The sequence below is a fragment of the Mytilus galloprovincialis genome, chromosome 14 (genome assembly GCF_965363235.1).
Source record: "Mytilus galloprovincialis chromosome 14, xbMytGall1.hap1.1, whole genome shotgun sequence".
Taxonomy (NCBI): domain Eukaryota; kingdom Metazoa; phylum Mollusca; class Bivalvia; order Mytilida; family Mytilidae; genus Mytilus; species Mytilus galloprovincialis.
This window is the reverse complement of record NC_134851.1, coordinates 9,977,065-10,003,814: the sequence shown is the minus strand read 5'-3', so window position 1 is coordinate 10,003,814 and position 26,750 is coordinate 9,977,065. Positions and strand designations below refer to the sequence as shown.

Here is a 26,750-nt window from a genome sequence, read left to right as displayed (position 1 = left end):
AACCTATTTGTTCAGTGAATCATGAACCCTTGGACCAAACGCTAATTTGACAACTATTTCATTTCCTTTTGCTATGATATACATATGTAAGTTGCTTTTCCCAGTCACGTTTTGTATATATCTGTTCATTGGATACATTTGTCATGTCAGGACTTGTATAGCTTGCTATAAGTTCATGTTTTGCTCATTGTTGAAGCCTGTGCAGTCAACTTCTACATCATCTGTTTGAAATCAGTATCATTGCCAATTATTAACTATATCTTCTTGTTTTAAAATGTATAATATATCTATTTCCACATGCAGCAATTCATGAATCCCTGGTCAAAACCCTTATTTGACACTTAAATGTATAAAATAATTCTCTTCTCATACATATGTTTAATAATGAACATTTTAGTTGGTCATCTGTGGAAAGTTATCTCATTAGCAATATATCATACCACATTTTTTCAAGCGTACCAAACTAACACCTCTCAAAATGATGTGACCATAAACTACCCTAACCAAAACTGAAACCTATAGTTGTAGTACAGGACTGAGTTAAGTAATCATTGACAATAAAAAGAGTTTGTCAAAGGTGACAGCAACCTTGTAACACAACCAAGACATTTGTATTGTTACAACACTCTATTATAGCCAGTACAAATTATTTACATGTACATTACATGTTTGTTTTCTTGTTGGTATTGTTTTACTTTTGTTATTTCGGTGCCTTTTATAGCTAACTATGCGGTATGGGCTTTGCTGATTATTAAAGCTGTACAATGACCTATACTATGCTGTTAATTTCTGTTATTTGCTCTCTTGTCAGTTGCCTCATTGGCAATCATACCTTATCTTCTTTTTTATATGTACGTATACATAGGCAGGTATGAATTAACATTCATGTAAGTGTTGTGTAATAAGTAGGTAGACAGCAATCTCACAACAGAACAAAGACAACTGTATTGTTACAACATTCTAGTATCATAGGCATGGGGCATAAAACCTATGATATGAATCAAGTCTGACCGTCATGAAAGTGTGTGTGGTGTTCAGATCAATGAGACAGCAGCCTGACATCAGAACAAAGACATTTGTATTGTTACAACATATTTTATTTTGTTGTAAAGAACATTCATCAGCACTATCTTTCTATCATACCATCATTTACAATACAAATACTCAATACATCCAATACATTCAATCATATTCTCATGTATACATATATATCATCACACAATTTGTTACATGTATATTTGATCAAAATACATATCCTTAGTCCACACTGTGATAATAAGGATCTTACAACACCTTATTTTATATTGTCTTTTGATAATGTTTAATTTTGTCAGTTTACAAATGTATATTGAATTTACCAAAAATTGGAGTTTAGTATTTTTGTATGTTTGTTATTTCAGCTTTCACTAAGGTACAAACGTGTACCATAGAGTTTTTCGTGATTATACACAAAACTTCAAAAATTTGGAGGCTGAAATGTCTTCGACTGCTGTTAAAATAACCAGGACAAAACAAAGAATGGAAAAGTTGTGATGGAAGTTTTTAAAGACCTCGAATGGCTATAGAGCCCTTTCACTGTGTGTCAGATCCTTGTACATTTTATATGCAAAGCATGGAAATAAGACCTGTATTCTAATCAAATTGACATTTTGTTACAACCATCAGTTAACTCATACAGAACAACCTTAGATACTGACAATAAAAATTTAATGTTAAACAAGGTTAAATTGTAAAAAAATACTGTAAAATGTCATCCATATGACTTTGTTGAAGTTACACCTTCACATGCATTTGGTTGTAAATAAACAAATTAAAAAAAATGTTAATTTTTAATGGGGTTTTATCCATTTTTCCTAATCAACAGCTACATGTAATTATTCAAATAAAAGAAAAATTTAAAACAAGAATAATAAAAAGGTACAATACAATTTCCCCTAACAATGTGAAATAGAACTAAAAAATAAATATTTAAACTTCCGTCAGGTTAAATGGAGCGGTTTTCTTATATAACTAAGGAAAACTATCAAAATATGTGTAAATACATGAAATATGGCACTTACTATGTTTAATTCTACATTTGTATTCAGCAATTGCTAGTGACAACTAAGAATATTATTAAAAAGGTTTTGTTCATCAAAAGACATGTTAAATTATAGATGATCATGAGCTGTTGGCAATAAGATATACATGTTCACAACCTCAGCATAAATTCTGTAAATATTTCGTTATTTTACCAACATAACATCAATATGCACATACGGCATTAAAATTCAACATTTCACAAAAAAAACATGTTATTATACTTGAACATCATACAATTTGACCTAAAAGAATATAAAAGTTAACCAGTAATATATAAAATATGCAAAATAAATAATTTGCATAATAAAGTAGCCCAATGTTTCTTTGATCACTAACCAAATAAGAAAAGGTAAAATAATAATTAGTCTAGATCTAAATAAAAGGAAAAGGTATATTAAAATACTTTTTCCTTGCTTTAATATATATCATGTAAATAGGAACTTGATCATTGTGTGTTTTTTTTAACACGTTTTTTTTAAAACAACCATTAATTCTTTCGCCACTCTTAACACATTCATTCCAAGTTTCTTACACACAGTAATCTTACAACCATTAATCATTTGTTAATTCTCATACAAACTTCACTTATTTTCCCATTTAATATGAACCAAGTCATGATTATTCATGAAGATTGCAATGCAAACACACATGCTGCACATTCAAAGCTCTGTACATGTTTTTTTCTATACATACATGTGTACATTTACAAAATTTCTATACAATAATAAGAACTATTTACATGACAAACATGCTTGTGCCTTCTTATCACACTGGCTATGCAATTCTAACACTTAAAAGTTTCAATTAAAATGAAAAGACCCACTATATGTTTAATTTTTGTATCGATTAATCATATATTGACTTTTTCATGGTTTAATTCAAGCATACAGCATATTTACACTACTTGTTAAACGAATTTATCCTAAAATTTATACACAAAAAAAGTTACATCCAACACTGAATGATATGTTTCTTTATTTTTTTGGCACCACAAATAGATGACATTAAAAATGATCTCCCCTGACGAGAAATATGACATTTTCAATTCATGATCCTAGCTAGCTAACACCTTTAAAGCAACAAACAAAAAAAATTCAAATTTCTAAAGGACAAAAATATAATATGCTCTAACCAATGAAGAAATCAGCTGAAAAATGTAGACAATTTAAATTTTCCACAAGGTAACCATGGTAATTACTTAATACAGTATTTTTCCAAAATAAAAAAATAATAAGATTTAGAAGCGTTAACAAAATGGAGAACAATTAAGTACACAAATCACCCTAATACTAATTATACATGTAAGTACAGTGTTACTTTTGCATCGTAATTAGTGTACAATGAAAATGAACGAAAAGCTTGAATCATGGAGTACAATAAATTTACTGACCACTTAATATAAATTATATAAAAATGGTTTATTTTGATAAACCTCTATAGCCATGATAGGTACTGTGTGGTCAACTTCAGGTTTATATTCAAGTCAGTTTATTGAAACTTAATTTATTCCAAACTGGCTAGTGGATATGAATAACAAATGGAGCTACATTTGAATGTAAATTTTTTGTACCATAACTAATTTTCCAGGTGACTGAATAACTGTATGAAATAACAAAATGGAAAAATGCCAGGATTTTAAACTTTTGAGAGTCTAGTGCAAATTTATGACTGACATGTAAAACTTGCCTATCATAAAATTCACATTAAATTGCAATAAAGTTACATGTATCTACTATAAAGAGTAAACATGGAAATTTAATGTATTAACTTTACACACAATGTACCTAGATGTGTACAGTATACATGGTACAATTGTACAATATGAATTTGTAGCTTAAAGAAGATGAGATGTGTAATGTATGCACATTGTAAATGAAAATGGCAACACTCAAAAGAATCAACCCCCAAAATAGTTTGTCTGCAAAAAATGAACCCCCCCCCCCCCCCTTTCCCATCCCGATATCAAATGGTTGTCCCATATTCATTTTTGCTTATTATGTCTGACGAAAAGTGACTGGATGTTAATTTCGATTCACTGTTTACTCATAGGCATTGATTTTCTTGACTGTGTTCAAATGAGTCATCTGCTTGCTAATACACATTCTGATTAAATAACAAGAACCCTAACATTGTACATTAATTTGACATGGATAATAATTATCAAATGCATGCAAATGGTTAAATATGTACATGTACATGTACACATTCATTTTGATACATTTTACATCAATGACTTTTTATTGATGGTTTTCTGTTATCTATGTGGGGTTTCTTTCCAGTTATATGGTACATGTATTTCTTTGATGTATTCGATTTTTCATGAAATGCAGTAGATTTTAAGGAACCAGGTTTAGTTTAAATAAACTCATCATAGATACCAGGACTAAATTTTGTACATTCGCCAGCTGCGCGTTTCATCTACAAAAGACTCATCAGTGACGCTCGAATCCAAAAAAGTTAAAAGGGCCAAATAAAGTAAGAACTTGAAGAGCATTGAGGACCAAAATTCCGAAAAGTTTTGCCAAATACAGCTAAGGTAATCTTTGCCTGCGGTAGAAAAGCCTTAGTATTTCAAAAATTCAAACTTTTGTGAACAGTAAATTTATAAATATAACCATATCAATGATAATTCATGTTATTATCTGTGTGGTTCAATGTTTTATAACTAAACTGGTCTGATGTTGGTACTCTACAAATTTGTGCAACTGATTTCCCCATAGCAATATTCATCTGTAACACTTTAATAGGGAAATGTTTTAACCAATCAAATCAAATTAGTTATATAATAACATGTAAATCTTTTAGAAATGAGACACAAAATTTAAACCTAAACCAAAGAAAAACAAAGAAAGCACCAGGAACAATTTCATACATGTACAGGAGTTTTTGAAAATGAATGTCCAAATTCAAGGTAAAAATGACCACCAAAATTTGACAATTATGATATTTTGCAATATGAATAAAAGCAACATATAGGCACGGCAGATTATTACCAAGGACAACCTAAGAGAAGATAAACCAAATTTTGTTTTCAAATACATCAAGAACAACAAGACCTTTGACCATGTTGACTTAATGAATGAATGAATAAATGGTCATGATCAGGTTTCATATTCTGCCAAAAAGAGGGGTTGATGAAAAATATCAATTGCTTTAAAGAAATCAGTGACACAAACTCGTTGGATGAAATACACACTTGTACATCTAGAAATAACATGTACATGTATTAAGGCCTAAAAAAAAAAGATATGTGTTTCCGGTAACATCATTTTGAAAAATAGGGTCGGTAGGTCGGAATTCTTTTTTTTTTTTTTTTTTTTTTTTTTTTTTGACATCGTAAATGAAATCCGGAAAATTATCATGTTTTTTCCAAGTCCGGATCTGTAATTAGTTTCAAAAAATGGAAGTGTGCCATTTGCAATGTTTTTGAAGCACCTGCTGTGCAAATTTCTTGGATTTTAGCCTATTTGGAATACCTTTTGACATTAATAAAATGTTTTACTGGCTTTCTATGCAAGAGGAAGCAAGAGAGAAAAAATATTATGTCATCTATCAGAAGCCTGTGTCAAAAACAGGGTCGGTTGATAAATTTTTTTTTTTTTTTTTTGGAAGATCCAATAAAAAAGTTAGGGTCGGGGCTAAAAAACAGGGTTGGTCGGGTTACCGGAAACACGGATCTTTTTTTTCTCTGCCTAAATATCTACATTGTACATACATGTACAAAACCTCATCATTTATAAAATGACTTCCATTTAATAGAAAATGGTTTGACTCATGTCTGACTTGTGACTATATTATCATAATGATATAGATCATTGTAAAATCAATTAAAAAAAATATCTACAATATATACACTATTTATTGTAAAAGTTAGAAGGTACTAACAGCAACAAAATAAAAACAATCATAAAACAAAAATAATGTTAAAACGTCACAATGTTATTGCAAATAAATATGTCTTTATAATTCAGAGATGCAAATTTTTCACAGTTTCAATGACCTTTCTAATATGGATACATGTTGATGAGAATGATGACCCCTATATATGACTAATGCTGTGTTGTACAAAAATGTATCCTTATCAGATTGCAGTGACTTCTATAATTGTTAAAAAAACACTCATCTTCATCAATTATACTGTACTATACATAAATTAAACATGCAAGATGGAGTTTGCAAAAAACAATTCTTTTCTTTTTTTTCCCTAAAATTCCCTTTTTTTCACTGACTGTTAAATGTTTAAATACCATGTTAAAACAATAAAAGAAATTTAATCCCTGAATTTTCATTCAAATTAATCTCAATTTCAAAAGTTCTTAAATTCTTTATCAGAAAAGATGAGAGAAAAAGTAACTGTGCTAAAGAATAAGGTCATTGAAACTATGAAATAAACATGCTTAGTTCTTTATCTTAATATGCTTTCTCATACAACACTTTCATTTTTAGGAGCTCCGCAAAAAACTGTACACAACCCTCTATAAAAGCCCCGCCATGATCCAAGTGTTTTACCTGTCCATATCCAACCTCCAGAGGTAATACCCACAATAACAGTCATCAAATATTTAATCATGAATACATTGAACTCTGGTGTAGCTTCTTTTGGCCCAGGAGGGCAAATAATTTTTCCTTTTGTCGTAAATTCTTTCCAGCACCAGTTATTCATCCACTCGTCTCTGAATGATTGTTCGTAAAAGTAACATGCGATAACAATTGTGGCTGGTACAGTATAAAGTACAGAAAATATTCCAATACGCACCATTAACTTTTCTAACTTGTCTGTTTTAGTGCCATCGTTTTTCATAATTGTTCTAATTTTGAAAAGGGAGATAAATCCAGCTAATAAGAATGAGGTTCCAATGACCAGATACAGAACTAACGGTGCGAGTACAAATCCACGTAAAGCATCCACATCCGAAATTCCAGTAAAACACACTCCACTTAAAACATCCCCATCGACTTGTCCCATGGCTAGAATGGCAATTGTTTTGATTGCTGGTACGGCCCAGGCAGCTAGATGAAAATACTGTGAATTTGCTTCTATGGCCTCGTGACCCCATTTCATTCCTGCAGCAAGAAACCAAGTGAGGGTCAAAATGACCCACCAAATAGAACTTGCCATGCTAAAGAAATAGATTGCCATGAATAATACTGTACATCCTTCCTTTTTAGTTCCTTGTGTAATGAATAATAAATCAGAATCGGCACCGTCACGAAATTTAGTGCACTCTACATCAGTCTCTTTTAATGCAAATCCAACAACGTAAGATAACGCAACCATGAAATAACATCCAGAAAGGAATATAATCGGTCTTTCTGGATACCGAAATCTTGTCATATCAATGAGAAATGTCATGACAGTAAAAAGAGTAGATCCTAAACAGATACATGACCACACACCTATCCATAGTGATGCGGTTTGTCTTTGATCGTCACTAAAAAACATATCCTTGCACGGAGCACCACAATCTTGTATAAAATGATTCCCGATTTTTAAACGATAATCATGACCAGCTTTTACTTCATATGTACTTAGGCATTGAAATGATGCTTTGAAATGATTATTCGGAAAACTTGAGTTTGTGAGTATTACTCCTGGATTAATTTTTTCTATTCCAGGGTTTGGGTTCCAAGGGTAGTATCCTCCAAAATCGTTTCCTCCTCCACTTCCAGGTTTCAAAGTAGTGCCACTAGGTAAGGGTTCGGTATTATTTTCTCCTACACAAAGACCATCTGGAGGAAATTGATCACACTGCAAGCTTTCTGGCCAGTAAAATCCAAATTTGTTCATTAAACTTTCACATCCATTCCTGGCTTGATTACATAGTGACCGACATGGAGGAATGGCTTCCTCTAGAACGGTACATACTGGTACATACATTGTACACAAGAAAAACTTCAAATGTGGACTACACTTGACTTTTACTAATGGAAAGAACTGATGAACTTCTAAACCGGCATCGTCTTGCTTCTGATGTTGCAGTAGATTCGGCATGATAGTCTGATTATAAGCGATATCTTTACAAAGAGGTATCGAAATCGGTTCACATTTTCCATGCTCAGGTTTTTGCTGCGCGATTACAACTGTCAGTAAGACGAACACATGAAAAGCACATAAATGCAGTGCTGTTTGAGTAGCCGCCATTGTTATTTATATTTCCAATACACTCTTCAATTTAATTTATCGACAATCATCGACTGGTAAATAATTCACTTAGTATTTTGAATTGACAACCTTGTTTTAAACTGCCTTTTAATTAGAAACACTTACATATATCCATGTTCGATCGTAGCACATATTACTCAAATCGCTCAGCCTTTGTGTTTCTCAACATTGGAATACAATTAGCTCGTTTCAATGTTCCCCTTGAGCATTTCTCGTTGTTTGACAGTAATGGGGATCTAGAAACGTACAACCAATTATCGACTTCTGTTCAAGTAATCTTTGATGTGATTGGTTAATCTTAGAAAGCTATTCTGATGACCTCCTCTGGAATAAACACGGCTAGAGTAAATCTCGGACCGGTTGAATGATTATTTGCAATTAACACTCCGAGAAAGTAACATGTCAAATCCATTTCGGATTTAATTAGCGACAAAGGAAACTTGTCAGGTGAAATAACAATTCACTAATTAAATTACGGATCATAGTTGCATTCTGAGATTTTATGACATGCAATTAACTGAATCGTGTGAAATGCATTGAATTTTTTTTTTTCACTACTATATTTCTTGAATGTAGTTATTTAACGGTTATAATAATACCAAAAGAGGTATGATTCACCTGTAATTTTCTAATTGAAATATTAAAAAAAAACCTGCTTGAATTTGATAATATTTTTATAGTATAAATATAGTATAGTAATCAAATATGTGAAGAAGAAAAAAATTAGCGCCTTTTTTTAATTAATAAGTAAACTCAGTGAGAAGACAGAACAATTTTTCATACAAGTGACTTTGGGTGTTTTTATTTTTACCTCATTGGGGTGATTATTTTTATTTGTGAATATCGTGAAGAAGAATGCTGAAATATGAGGGACTAGTTGGGGATGACAGTGGCGGGTCCAGAACTTTTCATAAAAGGGGGGGGGGGGGCTGTCAACGTATATTTGTTCCGCCTAACAGAAGTTCCAATGGAAACTTTGTTATAAACATTGTCATAATATCTATTCCTGTTGGAACAAATATTCTATACCATTTATTCCGTTAGGAGTATATACTGTAATATTTGTTCCTGTGGAAATAATATTCCAGAATAAATTTTCCTTTTTGGAACTTATATTATGAAGGAACTTCTATTCCGTGACAGGGCTCCAGTCATGCTTCAGTGATTCCCTATAAAATCAACAAAATTTTTCCCGCGAAAGGGGTGATGCCCTCCTCCCTGGATGCGACTATGCTGATCATACAAAGAATATGAACAATTTTATTTTTGAAATAAAAAACTGCTACATTATCAAAACATGGTTCATTCGTATTTCTTTAATACCTAACGATATTTGTTAAAGAAAATTTAAGTATTTTTTTAATTCATTATAATTTCTATTTTTTATATATATTATATAGTTTATTGGTTGTCTTGTTATTTTAAGTTTGCATGGGAGAGTGACAGTCAGACTTGGGCCAGCAAGGTCATGATTTTATTTGCTTTGTAATATTTGGTCGGAATTATTTATATAATATATCTAGATATACAATTCCTTGCATTCACCACATACAAAAAATGCACGGTCTTTGAGTTTCTAATCATACTGGTATTTATACGATATCCTGGGATCCTGGGCGACCCCCTTTTTTCCGCGCTTCACCAACTGACTTCGGAATATTTTTACGCTATAGATAGTCTTAATACCTCTTGGGCTATCATTACCACATATTGAAAAATCAAATTTAAGATAACTGATTACATGTTAGTTTTGCTTAGTCACAAAGTTTAAGTAAATATTTTTGTATTACCCGGGTACTTAGCGGTAACCAGATACATAAAAAATGTCATGTTTATAAGATATGACAAGTGTTGTCTTCTAAAAATATCCCAAAGGCAAAATGTCAACATATATATTTGTGAATATTCATTATTTTTTTACTTGATAACGAGAAAGATAATAGAATGAAACAATAACATGTTGATCAACTGTTTCGCCCCGAAGAATTTCTGTCTCCTGTCACTTCGTATGCTCCTTTTTTTATGTCAATCGAAGACTATATATTTACTTGGCCCTTATATATATGATCAGTAGCTGCGTCCATATTATAACCAACCAGTATAGTTGTATTTTCCATCATAGGTCGCCTAAAGTTGTTTGTACGTGCCTGCATGTAACTCTATTTAAATAAGAACGAGTGAAAACGTGTAAACAGGAGAGAATAAATGGTTTTACATGGTCTGGGGAGTAGCGACATTCCATCTTCAACTGCCGAAGTGTTTAGCTAACTTATAAGTTAATTGGTCTCTGATAATATCGCATCGTTGCATCATTGCATTATTACCATTTTCTTATGTTTTATAGTCGTTCACATGTTTGGTTTGTAAAATCATCGGAAAATAGAGATATTTAAGAATTAGATAACGTGTGCAAAGACGATTTTGGGGACCGAGAATTTACATTGTTTGGCTAATCTATTAGGCCTAATATATATATATATATATATCATATAATATTGTCGAGTTTTCATTATGTTTGATCATGTTTGTTTTGTCAATGTATTTGCCATAACCAAAATTGGTTTTTGTCTGTTTTGCAAATAAAGCATTATTATTATTATATATGTATGAGTATGTTTTAGAAAATTATCCATAAAAAAATATATTTGGTATAACCTCTTGATAAGTTTCTCAAATGAAGGATATGAGCATACAGATTAGGCTATAGCTAAGATTACTATAACTAAAACTATGTGTTGTTAGTAGTAATCCAAGGCTATAGAAAACCCTTCAGAGGTATAGAAACAAAAAAAGTTTGTTTTTATAAGAAAAAGATATTTCTATAAAAAAAAAACAGCTTATCTATTATGTAATTCATACATTTTTCAAATTAAAACTGAATAGAAGGATTATATAGTAAATATATATATAATAACAATTACTTCGATCTACAAAAAAAGAATAATAGCTGCTTACAATTCCGACTGATCTTTTGAAAGCGCGCATTTGAGCTATTATATATTCCGACTGATCTTTTGAAAGCGTGCATTTGAGCTATTATATATTCCGACTGATCTTTTGAAAGCGCGCATTTGAGCTATTATATATTCTGATTGGTCTTTTGAAAGCGCGCATTTTATTGGTTATATATATAAACGTTTACATAATCTCTATATTGTTTATAAATATTATTTTATTTTTAATAAAAAAAAAGACTTAATTTGTTTGACATAATCTGGAATATACAAGTTAGGCGGAACAATTTTTTTATCATACATCCAATAATATTTTCCATATTTTCAGGGTTACCATAATTCTAAGTTTGATAGATATTAAAAGTATAAGTCTAAAAGTTTCTTGACGGACCCGAAAAGTATCTCGGAAAACGCAGATACAGACGGACGGGGAAATCGCTCTATCTGTCTCTCGTCGAATATTTTATCAATAACATCTTCTTTTCGTTAAAATTTCTTTAGGCCATCAAAATCTGACTAATGTCATTTCGGTCTAATACGACTTCGCTCATGGATTTTATAAAATATATATTACCCAATTCGGTAATCTAAAGCATAAACTTCCCGAACGTATAAACTTCTCCCAAGTGTCCTGAACGGGAAGACCAAGTTTCTACAAGAATATTTGCTTCGACCGAGAATGTCACTTTACTTTGGCACATGTGGAGCAGGTTATTCTTTAGTTTTCTATGTTGTGTCATGTGTGCTGTTTTTTGTTTGTCTTTTTCATTTTTAGCCATGGCGTTGTCAGTTTGTTTTAGATTTATGAGTTTGACTTCCCTTTAGTATCTTTCGTCCCTCTTTTTTTACTAGTATACTCGTTAGGCATGCACTTATTAACTTCTCGGTTTGTTTTTATCATTCATATCTTCTTACGACCGCAACAATATTTTAATACAAACTTTGCAACAAAAAAGAAACAGATTTTCTATACCAACAAGATAGTTCAGATAAAGGATACCTCTAAAGTTGAATAGATTTAAACAATGCTCAAGTCAAGTGGAGCATTAAAGTCATACCTTATCAAGTAATCCAACACTCCAAAGAGACATAAAATACGTAGATCAATCTACCAAGTTTGACTGCAATCCATTCAGTAATTTGTTGTAACTGACCATGTGAAGTATAGAACCATGTTATCAGTAATATCGCATACCATCTGGGATCATCTGGAAAAGACTAAAGTGCACATTGTCATAATGTGTGTGGTACTGGAGATGGAAAATTTGACCAATATATACGAGTATATATATATGACACAGCAATTCTGATGAATAAACAAAATACTGTTGAAAAATTAACGAGAGAGAGAAACCTTTTCTTCTGTACATTGAAAATCTTACTAATTTCAGGATTTGAGAAGTATCGAATGAGAGAGTGAGAGAAAGAGGTAAAAATCTATATCTTTTGGAAATCTTTTTTCAAGATTCAAGACTTAGAGTCTCCAATAAGAAAAAGAGCTACAGGAAGAGGAAGTGTTATTCATGACAGCCGAATGAACATGCAAAGAAAATATTAAATATATAGAAAACTCTACAGGGTAACTTTGGTGTTCATTACAAACGAAAGGGCTTACATTTAAATTAGGCTAGGTAAAACATCTAAAGCAAGAGAGAGAGACATGCAACTACTAAACATATGTCTTTGAATACATCTTCACCCCTCTCTCCCCCAAAAAGAAATAAAATATTTTTTTTAATATGTTACTATATTTACTCGTATAACTAAGAATAAGGAGGTGTGGTATATAAAAAAGAAGATGTGGTATGATTGACAATGAGACAACTATCCACAAAAGACCAAAATGACACAGAAATTAACAACTATAGGTCACCGTACGGCCTTCAATAATGAGCAAAGCCAATACCGCATAGTCAGCTATAAAAGGCCCCGATAAGACAATGTAAAACAATTCAAATGAGAAAACTAACGGTCTTATGATTGCTAAGCCGACAATTTTCGACCACAGAAACTATACCTGTATGATTGCTCAGAATATAATGGTATAATGAGCAAACCCATACCGTATACGTTATTGTATGAGATAAATCTTTTTAAAACATTCGTGAACCGCAAACTTAAACGTGGAACTAAACATTAACGAATACATAAATTCAAAGATATACATTGTATAGTTCTATAAAACTTGTGAACATGATACCGACTGTGTTTATTGAATATAGAGCCTTAAAGAGATTGTATTCCACGAGAATCTCATTTAGATTTGACGATAGTCTCGGTTTACAGGCAAACCCATTCAACTAAATAATTTCATTACGGCATTGAAATGACGAAGATTAAAATCATAATTTCAAATTAGAGGCATTTATCTCATTTAAAGACGCATTCTTATTTAAAATGATTATGAAATTAGATATTTAGTAAATAATTATGACAACGAAATACTTTTAAAAGAAAAGGTGGGAGGAAATATGAAATTTCAAAGAGAAAACTTTGGTCTTTTTTCTTTTGCTTATATATAGCCAATGTGTTTAAAGGGCATGTTTTCAGTTTTGTTATTAAAGATAAACGATTGAAATATGGAGAGGATTTAATCTATAAACACAGTCACATATTAACGTGTCTGTCTCAAGAGAGAAATCACGTCAGAGGTAGTGGATGATTTCTTATTGTAATGGTTATTGTGGTGTTACAGTCTTGCTTATTGTTGAAGGTCGTACAGTGACCTTTGAATAGTTGTTAATTTCTATGTCATTTGGTCTCTTGTGGACAGTTGTCTCATTAGCATTCATACCACATCTTCTTTTTTATATTGACAAAGGCATATTTTTTATAAAGTGAGGAAGTGTTTCATCACCAATTGCGGAAAAGAAATTTTCTTAAGGGGCATTGCCTTCTTTAGAGGGGCCCGAGTCCAGTCATACTTCAGTGATTTCCTATAATCTATAAACTGTTTCAAAGTGATTTCCTATAATCTATAAACTGTCTTAAGTGAGGAATCACGTTAGTGGTGGTCTATATAGGAAGATGTGGTGTGAGTGCCAATGAGACAACTCTCCATCCAAATAACAATTTAAAAAATTAAACCATTATAGGTCAATGTACGGCCTTCAACACGGAGCCTTGGCTCACACCGAACAACAAGCTATAAAGGGCCCCAACATTACTATAGTGTAAAACCATTCAAACGGGAAAACCAACGGTATTTATTAGTCTGTTACCAACGAAATGGAAGTGGACCTTTGGTTTGCACCCCGTTTGTCTGTCTGTCCATCCGTAAGTCAAGCAACTCAGTTTTTTACAATTTGCAATTGTCTTCGTGCTTGAACATATTGATTTAATATTTTGTGTTTTGTTTTATCAAGACAAATTATAGATCAAGCTCGAATTTTGTTCCGGTCTAACAATTTGTGCAATATTTATGGTCTTCTTAAATAATCAGCTCTCCGCACTTTTTTTTGTCATGCTAGAAGATATCGATTTAATAATTAGTAAATAGTTTTCTCATGGCAAGTTACAGACCAAGACCAAGACCAAGAACAAATTTTGTTCTGGTCTAATTGTAATTGTTATTGTGGTGTAACAGTGTTGTCTGAAGCATATTTTGTCTGAAGCGAGGAAGTGTTTCATTACTACAATGTGAGCACGAGCATTACAATATTATCAACCTTCTAAAGTTACATAAATGTGTTGAATTCAAATGTTTTTTTTCTCATTTTTAGGTGTTAGATATACACACTTGATAATTGATAGATGGATTGATAAAATCTCATTCACGTTCATATACAGATTTAGAAAGATGAATAGATTGCCTGCTTGGTTGAACTATAGATATAACACAATAGTATAGAAACATAAGAAATAAGCCACCGAGGGTTTGAGGGGGGACATCAGTTATTCGTATGGACAAATTTTTTTTCCGACTTTGTTTAAAAAAAAACAAATTATGTTTTCAATGAAATAAATGAACAAGAATTGTTTTTTACACTCGGTGTCGTATTTATTTTCCTCCTTTTAATTTAACCATTGGAATTATTTTTTTCACTTCTCATCTGTAACAATATTATTTTGTTTCAAATTTATATTTTTAAAAATGCATGAAAGCCCCACCCCCCCTCCCACCCCCTGCAACACTCATCAGACAAAAAGACAACTGGTCGGTGCCTAAGCCACTAAAGTATTTCAACATTTTAAGTACTACTAACGACAATCAAACACGCTTATACGTGTCTACAAATTGCTTTTAAATAAACAAAGCTTGATTTCACATTAGTACATGTATTTGGACCAAGATTTTGAATGTCATATCTTTACGACATATCCCTCAATAATCTGATACAAGGGCCCATTGAATCGGTTTAACGACGTCATTCAGTAGTGGAAAATTGGATTTCCTCTAACGTAATACAATCTAATACATTTAAAAGGAGCCATTCAGTACACAAGTATATATGGATTAAGTTTTGAACTTTTGAATTCTAATAATAACAGAGTTTTAAGATGTGTATACCAATCTTATGTTAGATATAATGCCGTTTCGTTTGAAATGTTACCCTATACAGATTTATATAAAGACTAGAACACACCCGCGAAATCGCGGGCATATACAGCTTGTAAACTGTTGTACGATGAATTTTTGTAAAAGATATTATGACTGGAGAATTTCATATAAGGTATCAAATCAAAAACCCACTCACTTTTTTCCAAAGTCCGTTATGTGTTTCCTTTCTGTTAAATTCAATTATTTTTCGTGTTTCTGGCCTAATACCACAATTATTCTTTCCCTTTGCTACAATGCATTTTTTGGTAAAAGTCAAATTAAATTAAAAATTTGCACCGCTTCAAACATGAAATAAATGAAACTGCTTATAGACCATTATTATTCTAACAAAATGTGCTTCTAGGACAATCCATCAGTGCTTATCCCTTTGAGAGCATTATTAACATGCCAATGGATTTGAGGCTCATTTGAGGGGTGGTCTGAGGGGCCCTGATCCCGAAATCCCGGGCTTAAAACATGAAATCCCGAGGTGCGTATTTTAACGAAATTCATATCCTGACATCCTAATAATAAAAAAAAAATATTCCCGCATCCCGTAAAGATCAATCCAGAAATCCCGAGCTTAAAAACACCCGATCCAGACGTCCCGAATAAGTCCTGCCTCCCTCTAATCTCTAACCTACTTTTATTTTGGTCAAATCACTACTTTCACTTACAACAATACATTTTTATGTCCCATTTATGGGAATTATGTTTTCTAGTCTGTTTGTCCGTTCATTCGTTCGTCCGTCCGTCCGTCCGTCCGTCCGTCTCGCTTCAGGTTAAAGTTTTTTTCGAGGTACTTTTTGATGAAGTTGAAGTCCAACCGAAACTTTGTAAATATGTTCCCTATGATATGATCTTTCTAATTTTAATGCCAAATTAGAGATTTTACCCCATTTCCGACACGGTCCACTAAACATAGTAAATGATAGTGCCGATGTTGCATTCGTATACTATAGATACATTCTTGTTTCCACATATTTTACTTTTTTTAATATATATGCAACTGGTATGACCCCTTAGATAGTAAATATTTCAGAAAAAAGAAGACAGAATACAGAGAGTCTCTGTATATTATAGTAGTATAAATCATCGTAGTTTACAGGTGGATTAACGCGAAAACATAATTGTCTCTAAGGAGGTATAATAGTTGTGGTTCTTGCGATCTAAAAACCATGATATGGAGAACGCTATGATTGGCTTATTTATTTTTCATTTTTGTAATCTATCTTACGATTGGTTGTTCTTGTGCATGTTTAAAACCGGAAGTCCTATCTATGACTAAAAGTCAGTCTGATAACGGAACCAATATCCGGACACCTATTTTGTCGTTTTTCTCCCAAAATAACTCAATCTGAATAATCAAAAGAATGGATGACAAATGCGACTATGCATGTTACCTAAAGAACACAGAGTCATGATGATTAATTTATTCTGGAAGGAAGAGAAGCGACACACAAAATGAGGTCTTCTCGTTTAATAGTATAGAAGATACCCTCGCCATATTCATTCAGAAACTTCAATGTCTTGTAATAAATAAGGTCTCCCCCCCCCCTCTCTCTCTCTCTCTCTCTCTCTCTCTCTCTCTCTGTCTCATAGAAAACTCTTTCTTTTTCTCTCTCTCTCTCTCTTTCTTTCTCCCTCTCTGAAAAAGATTCCCGAAAGAAAGGAAACCACCTCTCTCTCTCTTTCATTCTCCCTCCTTGGGCTTCAGTCTTGAGATAATTTTGATTTCCGATTTAATTAGCCTGGCAGATGACTGTTCACCACATTTGATACTGGTATAACCATGGTATAACTAGCTATTTAAAGTATAGCCCAGCTGGATACGGATTTATATGGTATAGGAGTCCTGTAGTATCACACCTTGACAATATAAGAATGTATCACCCGATGAAACGCTAACACACTTATAATGTTAGTAAATACAGACCCCATGACCCTAAATTCCTTGGGGCCCATCGTAAATATCGAACAAAATGTCCACATCAAAGAAGGAGGCGGGAAAATACTCAGCGTGGAGACTTTTCACGTACTAAGGCCTTAGACCCATAGTTTGTCATTAATGATAAATTATGACAGTTCTTTTATACTCTTTCTTTCTTCTTTATTTGAATATCAAACCAGAAAATTGACTGAATTAGTTCTTTCTTGTCAATACCTGTAGTGCTATAAACAAAGCAAAAAATATTACAAAACGGGTGAGAAAGACCTGCCTGATGTAAATTGTATTTTTAATGGAACAATTCGTTATTTTTGGATTAGCCACGTGGTCTAATATTTCCACTGTTTAAATTTAAATGAGTATGTGTGTGTGAGTTTTTTTTTTTTTTTTTTTTTTGGGGGGGGGGGGGGGGAAGGGGGGGGTGTTATACTGTCAAATGTGTACTTTGCTTATTGTTGAAGGCCGTAAGGTGACCACTTGTTGTTAATTTCTGTGTCATTTTGGTCTCTTGTGGATAGTTGTCTCATTGGCAATCATACCACATCTTCTTTTTTATATAGTACAAGACTAGGTAAAATGCTATTAACCTTTTTTTTATTTCTCTTTATAGACGAAACCTTATCATTACATACGTATTTTCGAACTTTTAATTTTATAACTTCGTTCAAAACACTTACAATATATTGTAATAGGGAGTGACTCTTGATTACGTATGTAGAACTACTAGAGTAAACATGGCTTTTCATTAACAGAGAGACTCAAACTTTGTAAAATAGGCTAATTTGAAAGAAACAGTCTTCAATCATGTTGTACAAACACGTACTTGAATCGTTTTAAATGTATTATTTTCAAGTAGTTCGAAAATATTTTAAATGACTTAGCGTTTTCAGTTCCATTATTTGTTTTACGGCTCTAAGTTTTCTATATTTTGATGATTAAGTTACCTGATAAGTCCATTAAGGCATACCGTTCATTTGGTCATACTTTTCTTAATGATAAACAAATTCTTTTTGAAGAGATTGGGAGCTTTGAAGATAATATTTATATAACTAATATAATACTGGAGTCTCTGTTTCACATTTGGAATGGACTTAGTGAACTATATGCGGTATGGGCTTTGCTCATTGTTGATGGCCGCATGGTGACCTATAGCTTATATAATTTCTGTGTCATTTGGTCTCTTCTTTTTTATATAGACAACTTTAAACTGAGAATGGAAAGAAAAACACACACCAGTGACAGATCTCCTTATAAACACACACATCCATACCCAATTCTATCATTTCCTTACCACTCAAACAATTGATTACAATTATCATTTCCATCTGTATATATAATGATTGATATTTATCCTCTAGTCTTAATTTGAATGATCAATTTCAATCAAAACGCATCTAAAAAGCAGAATTAGACTGATTTTGTGCAAAACTTCTCCAATGTTTTCGTAATTTAACATTCTTAGAATGTTACGAAGGTATGATAAGAAAATGCAGCGAAACTGACAGCGTTTTTTTTTACGACGGCCCAATCAATCTAGAGAAGAATGGCCTTTATTTTTTATTTGTGTTACCCCTGTAAGTTTTCAGATGACTCTTGATAAAACAAACGATGCTTATTGCTAAAAAATAAGTCGTAAACATAACTCTATCAAAACAAGAAATGCGCCAATTGTGATTTGTAAAAGGAATACCGTAGGAAAGACAACTTTTTAATTTAATCTCCATAATTTGGACATTTCCTCATCATTTTTATTGTAATTTTCATATCTCAAATAATAATGGGCGATAAATATGATTGACCACTGGACTGTATGTCCTTGGTTAAAGTGACAGTGACAGCTGAGGTGTAAACTGGTCCGCCGTTCTATCTATAGCTTCGCATCGAACCTGTTGTCAGTGTAGCGATAAGTGAACACAACAGGGGTCCAGTTTAGCTGAGGTGTGGATAACCGTTTCATGGATAAGTTAATAGAAAACCATCGATACAGTCATACTAGTATAGATGGTGACTTTTTATCCTGTGACTTTTTGTCCGTGACTCTATGTCTATGACTTTTTGTCCTGTGACTTTTTGTCCGTGACTTTTTGTCCTGTGACTTTTTGTCCGTGACTTTTTGTCTGTGACTTTTTGTCCTGTGACTTTCTGTCCGTGACTTTTTGTCCTGTGACTTTTTGTCCGTGACTTTTTGTCTGTGACTTTTTGTCCTGTGACTTTCTGTCCGTGACTTTTTGTCCTGTGACTTTTTGTCCGTGACTTTTTGTCTGTGACTTTTTGTCCTGTGACTTTCTGTCCTACATTCAGATGGGACAATCCTCCAATAGGATACTGGTGTAAATGAGACAACCTCAAAATGAAAACAACCATATGATGATATTTCCTTCATTATCATACTATTGTACAGTCACTTACTGTATTAACGTAACGACTTCTTGATTTGCAAATGTACATTTTAATCGATTTAACCATTGATTAGAACAGGAACATATATATATATATATATATATATATATATATATATATATATATATATATATATATATATATATATATATATATATATATATATATATATATATATATATATATATTAGGTATACTGTTCCCAGATTAGAAGAAGATATTCACATACCTTCAAACTTTTCAAAATGACCATGGGGGTTTTGTGTGCAAGATGGCTGTCATAGTCCTAAAAATCTTCAAGGGGGTCGCAAATACATTTTAATGTTGTGTTTTGGCTTCTTCATACTTCCATAAGCCTGAAGTCATTGTAAAATTAATTGTTTTGTTTAAATTGTGGACAAAATTGCTCTTTCAAAATTTCAATTTGGGAGCCTCCATGGGGAAATCCCCAACAAATAGTGACAGTTGGCAGGTATGTATATACTGTCTTGTAGTGTTTTCCAAATCGTCTTTAAATCTTATAGTTTCTTCGATGGCTATTTCCATTCAACTTCGGGAATGTCCGGAGAGCCGACAACCTTGCTTCGGAAGTAAGAATAACTTGGTAACATATTTTTCAATCTTTCAATGAATGTCAACTGTGTCTGATGATTTTACCGGAGGCAGTACAACTTTTTAATTAAATCGCCATTATTTGGACATTTTCTCATCATTATTATTGTAATTTTCATATCTCACCTCATAACGAGAGATGATTATAATTTGACCACTCGACTGTATGTCCTTGATTGAGGTGACGATGACAGGTGTCAGACAGGTGACATGCTTAGAAACTTCTTATTTTAGTTTTAACGTTGATAACCTGCTAAACAATTGACACGATAAATACCTAATAATCGTTGTGTGATAGTAGACGTAAAAACAAACAAGAAAATAAAATCACTGATTATTTAAAAGAAATAATCTTGATATAGGTTAACACGGTCATTTTTATCTATTTTAAGTATGTAAACATATAAAAAGTTTATGAATGGGAAATACAAACATTGTGTAATAGGATAAAATGATTTAATCTTTGTCGAAATAAAGAAAAACGTTTAATTCATAGAAAATTGATATCGACTCAATTGTCTGTGTTTTGTCTGATCGTAACAATCCAGAACAAACTTTCTTTTATAATGTGTTTGCATTTTTAATGGATCAGTTAATCAACCTTATCATTCTGAATTTTGGCATAAGGTTTCAAATAATATCAATTATTGCTATTTAACGAAATTTTCTTTTGATCTTCATGACTGCTTATATATATTTTCTCAGCACAGTAGAGTACTATGAAAAAAATATCACTAGAAAATTGTAAAGGCGCACGTGCCGTTGTGAAAGAAATTAATAACGTCGTCGTCGGTTATATAGCGATATACAGATTATAATTGGTCATGTCAACTCAATTGCTTTTCTCACTTTCGCCCAACGGGCTCAAGCGAGAAAAATCATTCTCGTTGAGATGACAAACGATTATCTATAACAATTGTAGATCCGCATTTCGACGATTCATTTATGTTCAATGACAAACTATTTGAAAGTCCAAGAACTTTCGGAGAGCAGACAAATAATTTAATAGAGAAGAGAAACACATGAACATTTCTGTTAAACGTCAGCTGTTGCAAAATTATCGTGTATAAAAGTGGTAACTTAGTAACAAAGTAAGAAGGATAACTCTAATTGACAGAAACATTTAAGGTCAACAGAGTTATCGAACTTTTATACATTCCAAACACGTAAGATTAAAATTAGCTTATCCTCTTATCGTTGTTTAAGCCACATCAATAGATTAATATTTTCTTGTTATCTCGAAACCATAATATTTACATTTTGATACATCAAAAATACTCGGATAAGACGACAAAATATCCAGCAAATGTACTGCCATAACTTAAATTTGTAGGGGTCAGTATCGAATGATGAGTCAATTAGTTATGAATAATATTTTTTTTGTGAAACTACAAAATCTCCTCAAGAAATAAATGTGTGTGGAAAATATCAGTAATGTGAGATTGATAACTTATCCACACCATAGTTTTTAAGGGTTTTTTCAATGTATTGTTCAGAATGTCACACGGCTTTGTTTTTTTTTCTTCTTTTTTTGGTCATTAATATTTGGTCGATCTAAATTTAATTCTCGCATTGGTATCTTCCACCCCTTATCGTATAAGTGTCGCTGAAGTGCGATAGTAAGGGGGTTTAAACAAATTGTAATGGTCATGCTAAAAAACAGTTCACACGGAAATTCTAGCTATTTATTTAACCTATTCATCCAAATAGTCTCCCTTGGAAATATTACAAATGTTATTGATATTAAAGATTGCAATACATGCAACGTTAAAAAACTACTGATGAAAGTTATATACTATTGAACAATAAAAGTATACTAGTATTCAAAAAAGAGAGCAAACATTATCACGACATTTTTCGTTAGTGTTGTAAAACTCTGGCTATTTTAAACTTTCCCGTAAAATTTATTTGCAATCGGTAAATAGAAACAGCAGCCATTGCTGATATCTCAGTGTAATAACTTCGCGTGCATGTAAAATATACTTTTGCAGATAGGAGATTAGCAAATCTCCTAAATTTCTGTCAATAAAAGGAAATGGAGGGTTGGATATGGCTTACAGGATATTGAACAACGGTCAAAATAACAACGAAGACAAACTAATCCGGCATAATATATATCTAGCAACACAGAAATAAAGACCCAACCGTCATTTAGACTCTCGTGTAAAATATATATCAATCATGTGAAGCTTGTTAAGGGGAACACCATCTCCATTGTTTTGAAAAAAGTCCAAAAGTAATTTCAATGAATTTTGAGGCAGTTTAACTTGCAATTTCACGTGGCATATCAATAGTACCTAAGTACTACAATTACACTTTCATTTTAAAAGTGCTTCTTAATGAATTTTAAGCCGTTTGTTTTATGCGTACTAGTATAGGTGAATGATGCAGTCCCATTAGATCTTCTCAATTATGTCTTTTCGGTTAATTAATAGGTATAACATGCTCAGCAAGAATCCTCACTATGAAATTTTACAAATGATATACTTTTAACAGGTCTTCTTAAATAATGCACAAACCAGACGAAAAAAACATAGTGCTGCACGAGAGGTCAGTAATACGCTATACAGTATACTGCATGCACGAGATGAGTTACACGTTGTACTGCACGAAATTAGTAGTATGTTGTACTGGATGAGATCAGTCATACGCTGTACTCGACAAGATCATTCAGTTGCTTTACATCTATGATGTAACACGCCGGCTTTTCAGACCAGTGAAATACGCGAGATCAGTGATACACTTTGCTGAACGAGATAAGCGATACATTCTGATGGAAGAGATCAGTGATACACTCTTTGGGCGAGATCAGTGATACACTCTGATGAAGATACCAGCGATACACTCTGCTGGACGATATCAGTGTTACACTCTGCTGGAAGAGATCATTGATACACTATGCGGGACGAGATCCTTGATACTCTCTGTTGGATGAGATCAGTGATACACTCTGCTGGACGAGTTCAGTGATACACTCACATGGACGATATCAGTGATGCATTCAGCTGGACAATATCAATGATAAACTCTCTGTGCGAGATCAGTGATACACTCTGATGACGATACCAATGATTCACTATGCTGGACGATATCAGTAATACATTCTGCTGGACGAGATAATTGATACACTCTGCTGGACGAGATCAGTGATGCGCTCTGCTGGACGAGTTCAGTGATACACTCACATGGACGATATCAGTGATGCATTCAGCTGGACAATATCAATGATAAACTCTCTGTGCGAGATCAGTGATACACTCTGATGACGATACCAATGATTCACTATGCTGGACGATATCAGTGATACATTCTGCTGGACGAGATAATTGATACACTCTGCTGGACGAGATCAGTGATGCGCTCTGCTGAACGAGATCAGCGATACACTATGTCGGACGGAACATTTTTACACTCTGCCGGACGATATCATTGATACACTCTGCTGGACGAGACCAGCGATACACTCTATTCCAACAAGGAGGTAGAAGTGGGATTTTGAGCAGGATAAGACCGTTTTATTATGCACAAGCACTTATTCCTAGAAATGAATACAGATAAAAATGTTGAAATTTTAAAACATAACTAATCTTAAAAGAAAAATACAGAGAGTACATGAAAGTCTGTTAACTTCTCCATCCTGGTATTTAAGAATTGCTTCATCAAATAATCTTTTGTTCTCTTTTTCACTTCTATGCACTACTGCTGATGTATCAAGCCCTCTTAGTTTGATGTATGTGTTTTTATTCTTCTAATATTAGAATAGTGTCAAGAAACACAAACATTGATGGATGTGTAGAGTAAAATTGCTCGTTATAGTGAGCACGATTCTTCTGATAATAGTGATGCTTTTGGTTAAATATATTTAGGGAAATATGGACTCTGGTGAAATGATCACTTTATATTTTGGTTTAGAGTTCTATATGAACAATACATAATGTCAATTGACAAATATTTTCAAAATTAATAATTTATAGTGATATTTGTTATGAAAATTAACTAATTATAATCATTTATATTTTTTATATTATTTTTATTTATATTACCTGAGTTTACCTGTAAAATAAATGCGCGCAAATGTAATCAAAAGCGGCGTGCAAACGTAATTTTTTTTAATCCCCAAATGAGCGCAAACGTAGTGCACCCCTTTTTGGAACTTAACTTAGCTTCCTTTACATTACTTAAAGTATCTCTTTATCTTTCACAAGTGAATACTGAAATTTTGGAAGATTTTATTTGATGTTTTCTATTTTTATCCTTTAATACCCTACTAAACTGTACAAATTGGCTACCATATTTATATCAAATCAAAATTTCTAAAATGTTTCAAGTTTATACTGTTGGACTTATGATAAATTATTTGTTTAAAGGGAAAGTTTTGTTGTAGTCAGGAAATAGGCCAAGGTAGAATAATGATTTGTACAAGTTATTATCTTTTTCTCAATAAAAATTGGACAAGTAATTACTTGTACAATTGTATATGTACAAGCAATAACTTGTATGATGGCTTCATACAAGTAATTACTTGTACAAAATGTCTGTACAAGTAATAACCTACACAAAATAATAACATGTACACGAAATATATAAACTATGCGGTATGGTTTTCCTCATTGTTGAAGGCCGTACGGTGATCTGTAGCTGTTAACGTACATCTGCATCATTTTGTGTCTGGAAATCGTACCACATCTTCTAAGATTTACATTTCCATGATCATTGAAAAAAAGCTTGTTTTATGAACGAACATACGGTTCTAATGAAGTCTTGGTGATTATGTTTTCGAATTTATTTAAATCGTTAATTAAGAGAAAATACTGACATGTTCTATGTCTGGTAGCGTTTTCCGCTCTTCTTCAAATCTTTCCAATGGAGTTAGAATAACTTTGTAGCGTATTTGACAATCTTTAAATGATGTCAACTATGTCTTGTGACCTTACCTGATGATTTTACCGGAGGCAGTACAACTTTTTAATTAAATCGCCATTATTTGGACATTTTCTCATCATTATTATTGTAATTTTCATATCTCACCTAATAACGAGACATAATTATAATTTGACCACTGGGCTGTATGTCCTTGATTAAGGTGACGGTGACAGGTGTCAGACACGTGACATGCTTAGAAACTTCTTTATTTTAGTTTTAACGTTGATAAAACTGCTAATCAATTGACATGATAAATATTAAATAATGATTTTGTGATAGTCTTCGAAAAAACAAACAAGAAAATTAAGGCTCAGATTATCGAAAATAAATAATCTTGATTTAGGTTAACGCGGTCATTTATATCTATTTTAAGTATGCAAGCATACAAAAGGTTTATTAATGGGAAAAACAAGTATTGTGTAATAGGATAATATGATTTAATCTTTATCGAAATAAAGAAAAACGTTTAATTCATAGAAAATTCATATCGACTCAATTGTCTGTGTTTTGTCTGATCGTAACAATCCAGAACAAACTTTCTTTATAATTTGTTTGCATTATTAATGGATCCGTTAATCTACCTTATCATTCATAATATAGGCATATGGTTTCAAATAATATCAATTATCGCTATTTAACGAAATTTTCTGTTGGTCTTCCTGACTGCTTATGTCCTTTCTCATCACTGTAGAGTGATATTATCAGATTATTACATGGCATTTTTCATATCGCTTATATTATCAGCCCTAGGTTCAATATCAGCCCAAGAGCCGCATGGCTCGAGGGCTGATATTGACCGAGGGCAGATAATACATACGATATGAAAAATGACATGCTATGATCTTTTTATCATATGCTTCAACAATGGAGAAAAATAACAATTCATATATTGAATACAGATCCTTTCATGTGGTTCTCAAATAGAAGTTCAAAGAGTGAACGTTCACGAACGTCGGACCCCAAATTTAGTACATTCGATATAAAATCATTCTATCATATGCATCAAAAGAGAAGAAAAACATTTTAATATGGACGAATCGACAAAAACAAATAGTTTAATAAAAATCTACATAATGAACACTGTTTGGAAAAGTCAAATTTTATAAAAGTTACTTTCTAAATTATGTT

The 26,750-nt window shown here is 32.5% G+C and overlaps 1 protein-coding gene across 1 annotated transcript; it reads right to left on the bottom strand.

Annotated features, from left to right (window-relative positions):
• Positions 1–1,075: 1,075 nt before the first annotated feature.
• On the bottom strand, positions 1,076–8,477 carry LOC143058622 (frizzled-2-like). The gene has a single exon (XM_076232098.1). It carries the CDS (start codon positions 8,222–8,224, stop codon positions 6,506–6,508), a length of 1,719 nt encoding a protein of 572 aa, XP_076088213.1. The 5' UTR covers positions 8,225–8,477; the 3' UTR covers positions 1,076–6,505.
• Positions 8,478–26,750: the final 18,273 nt, after the last annotated feature.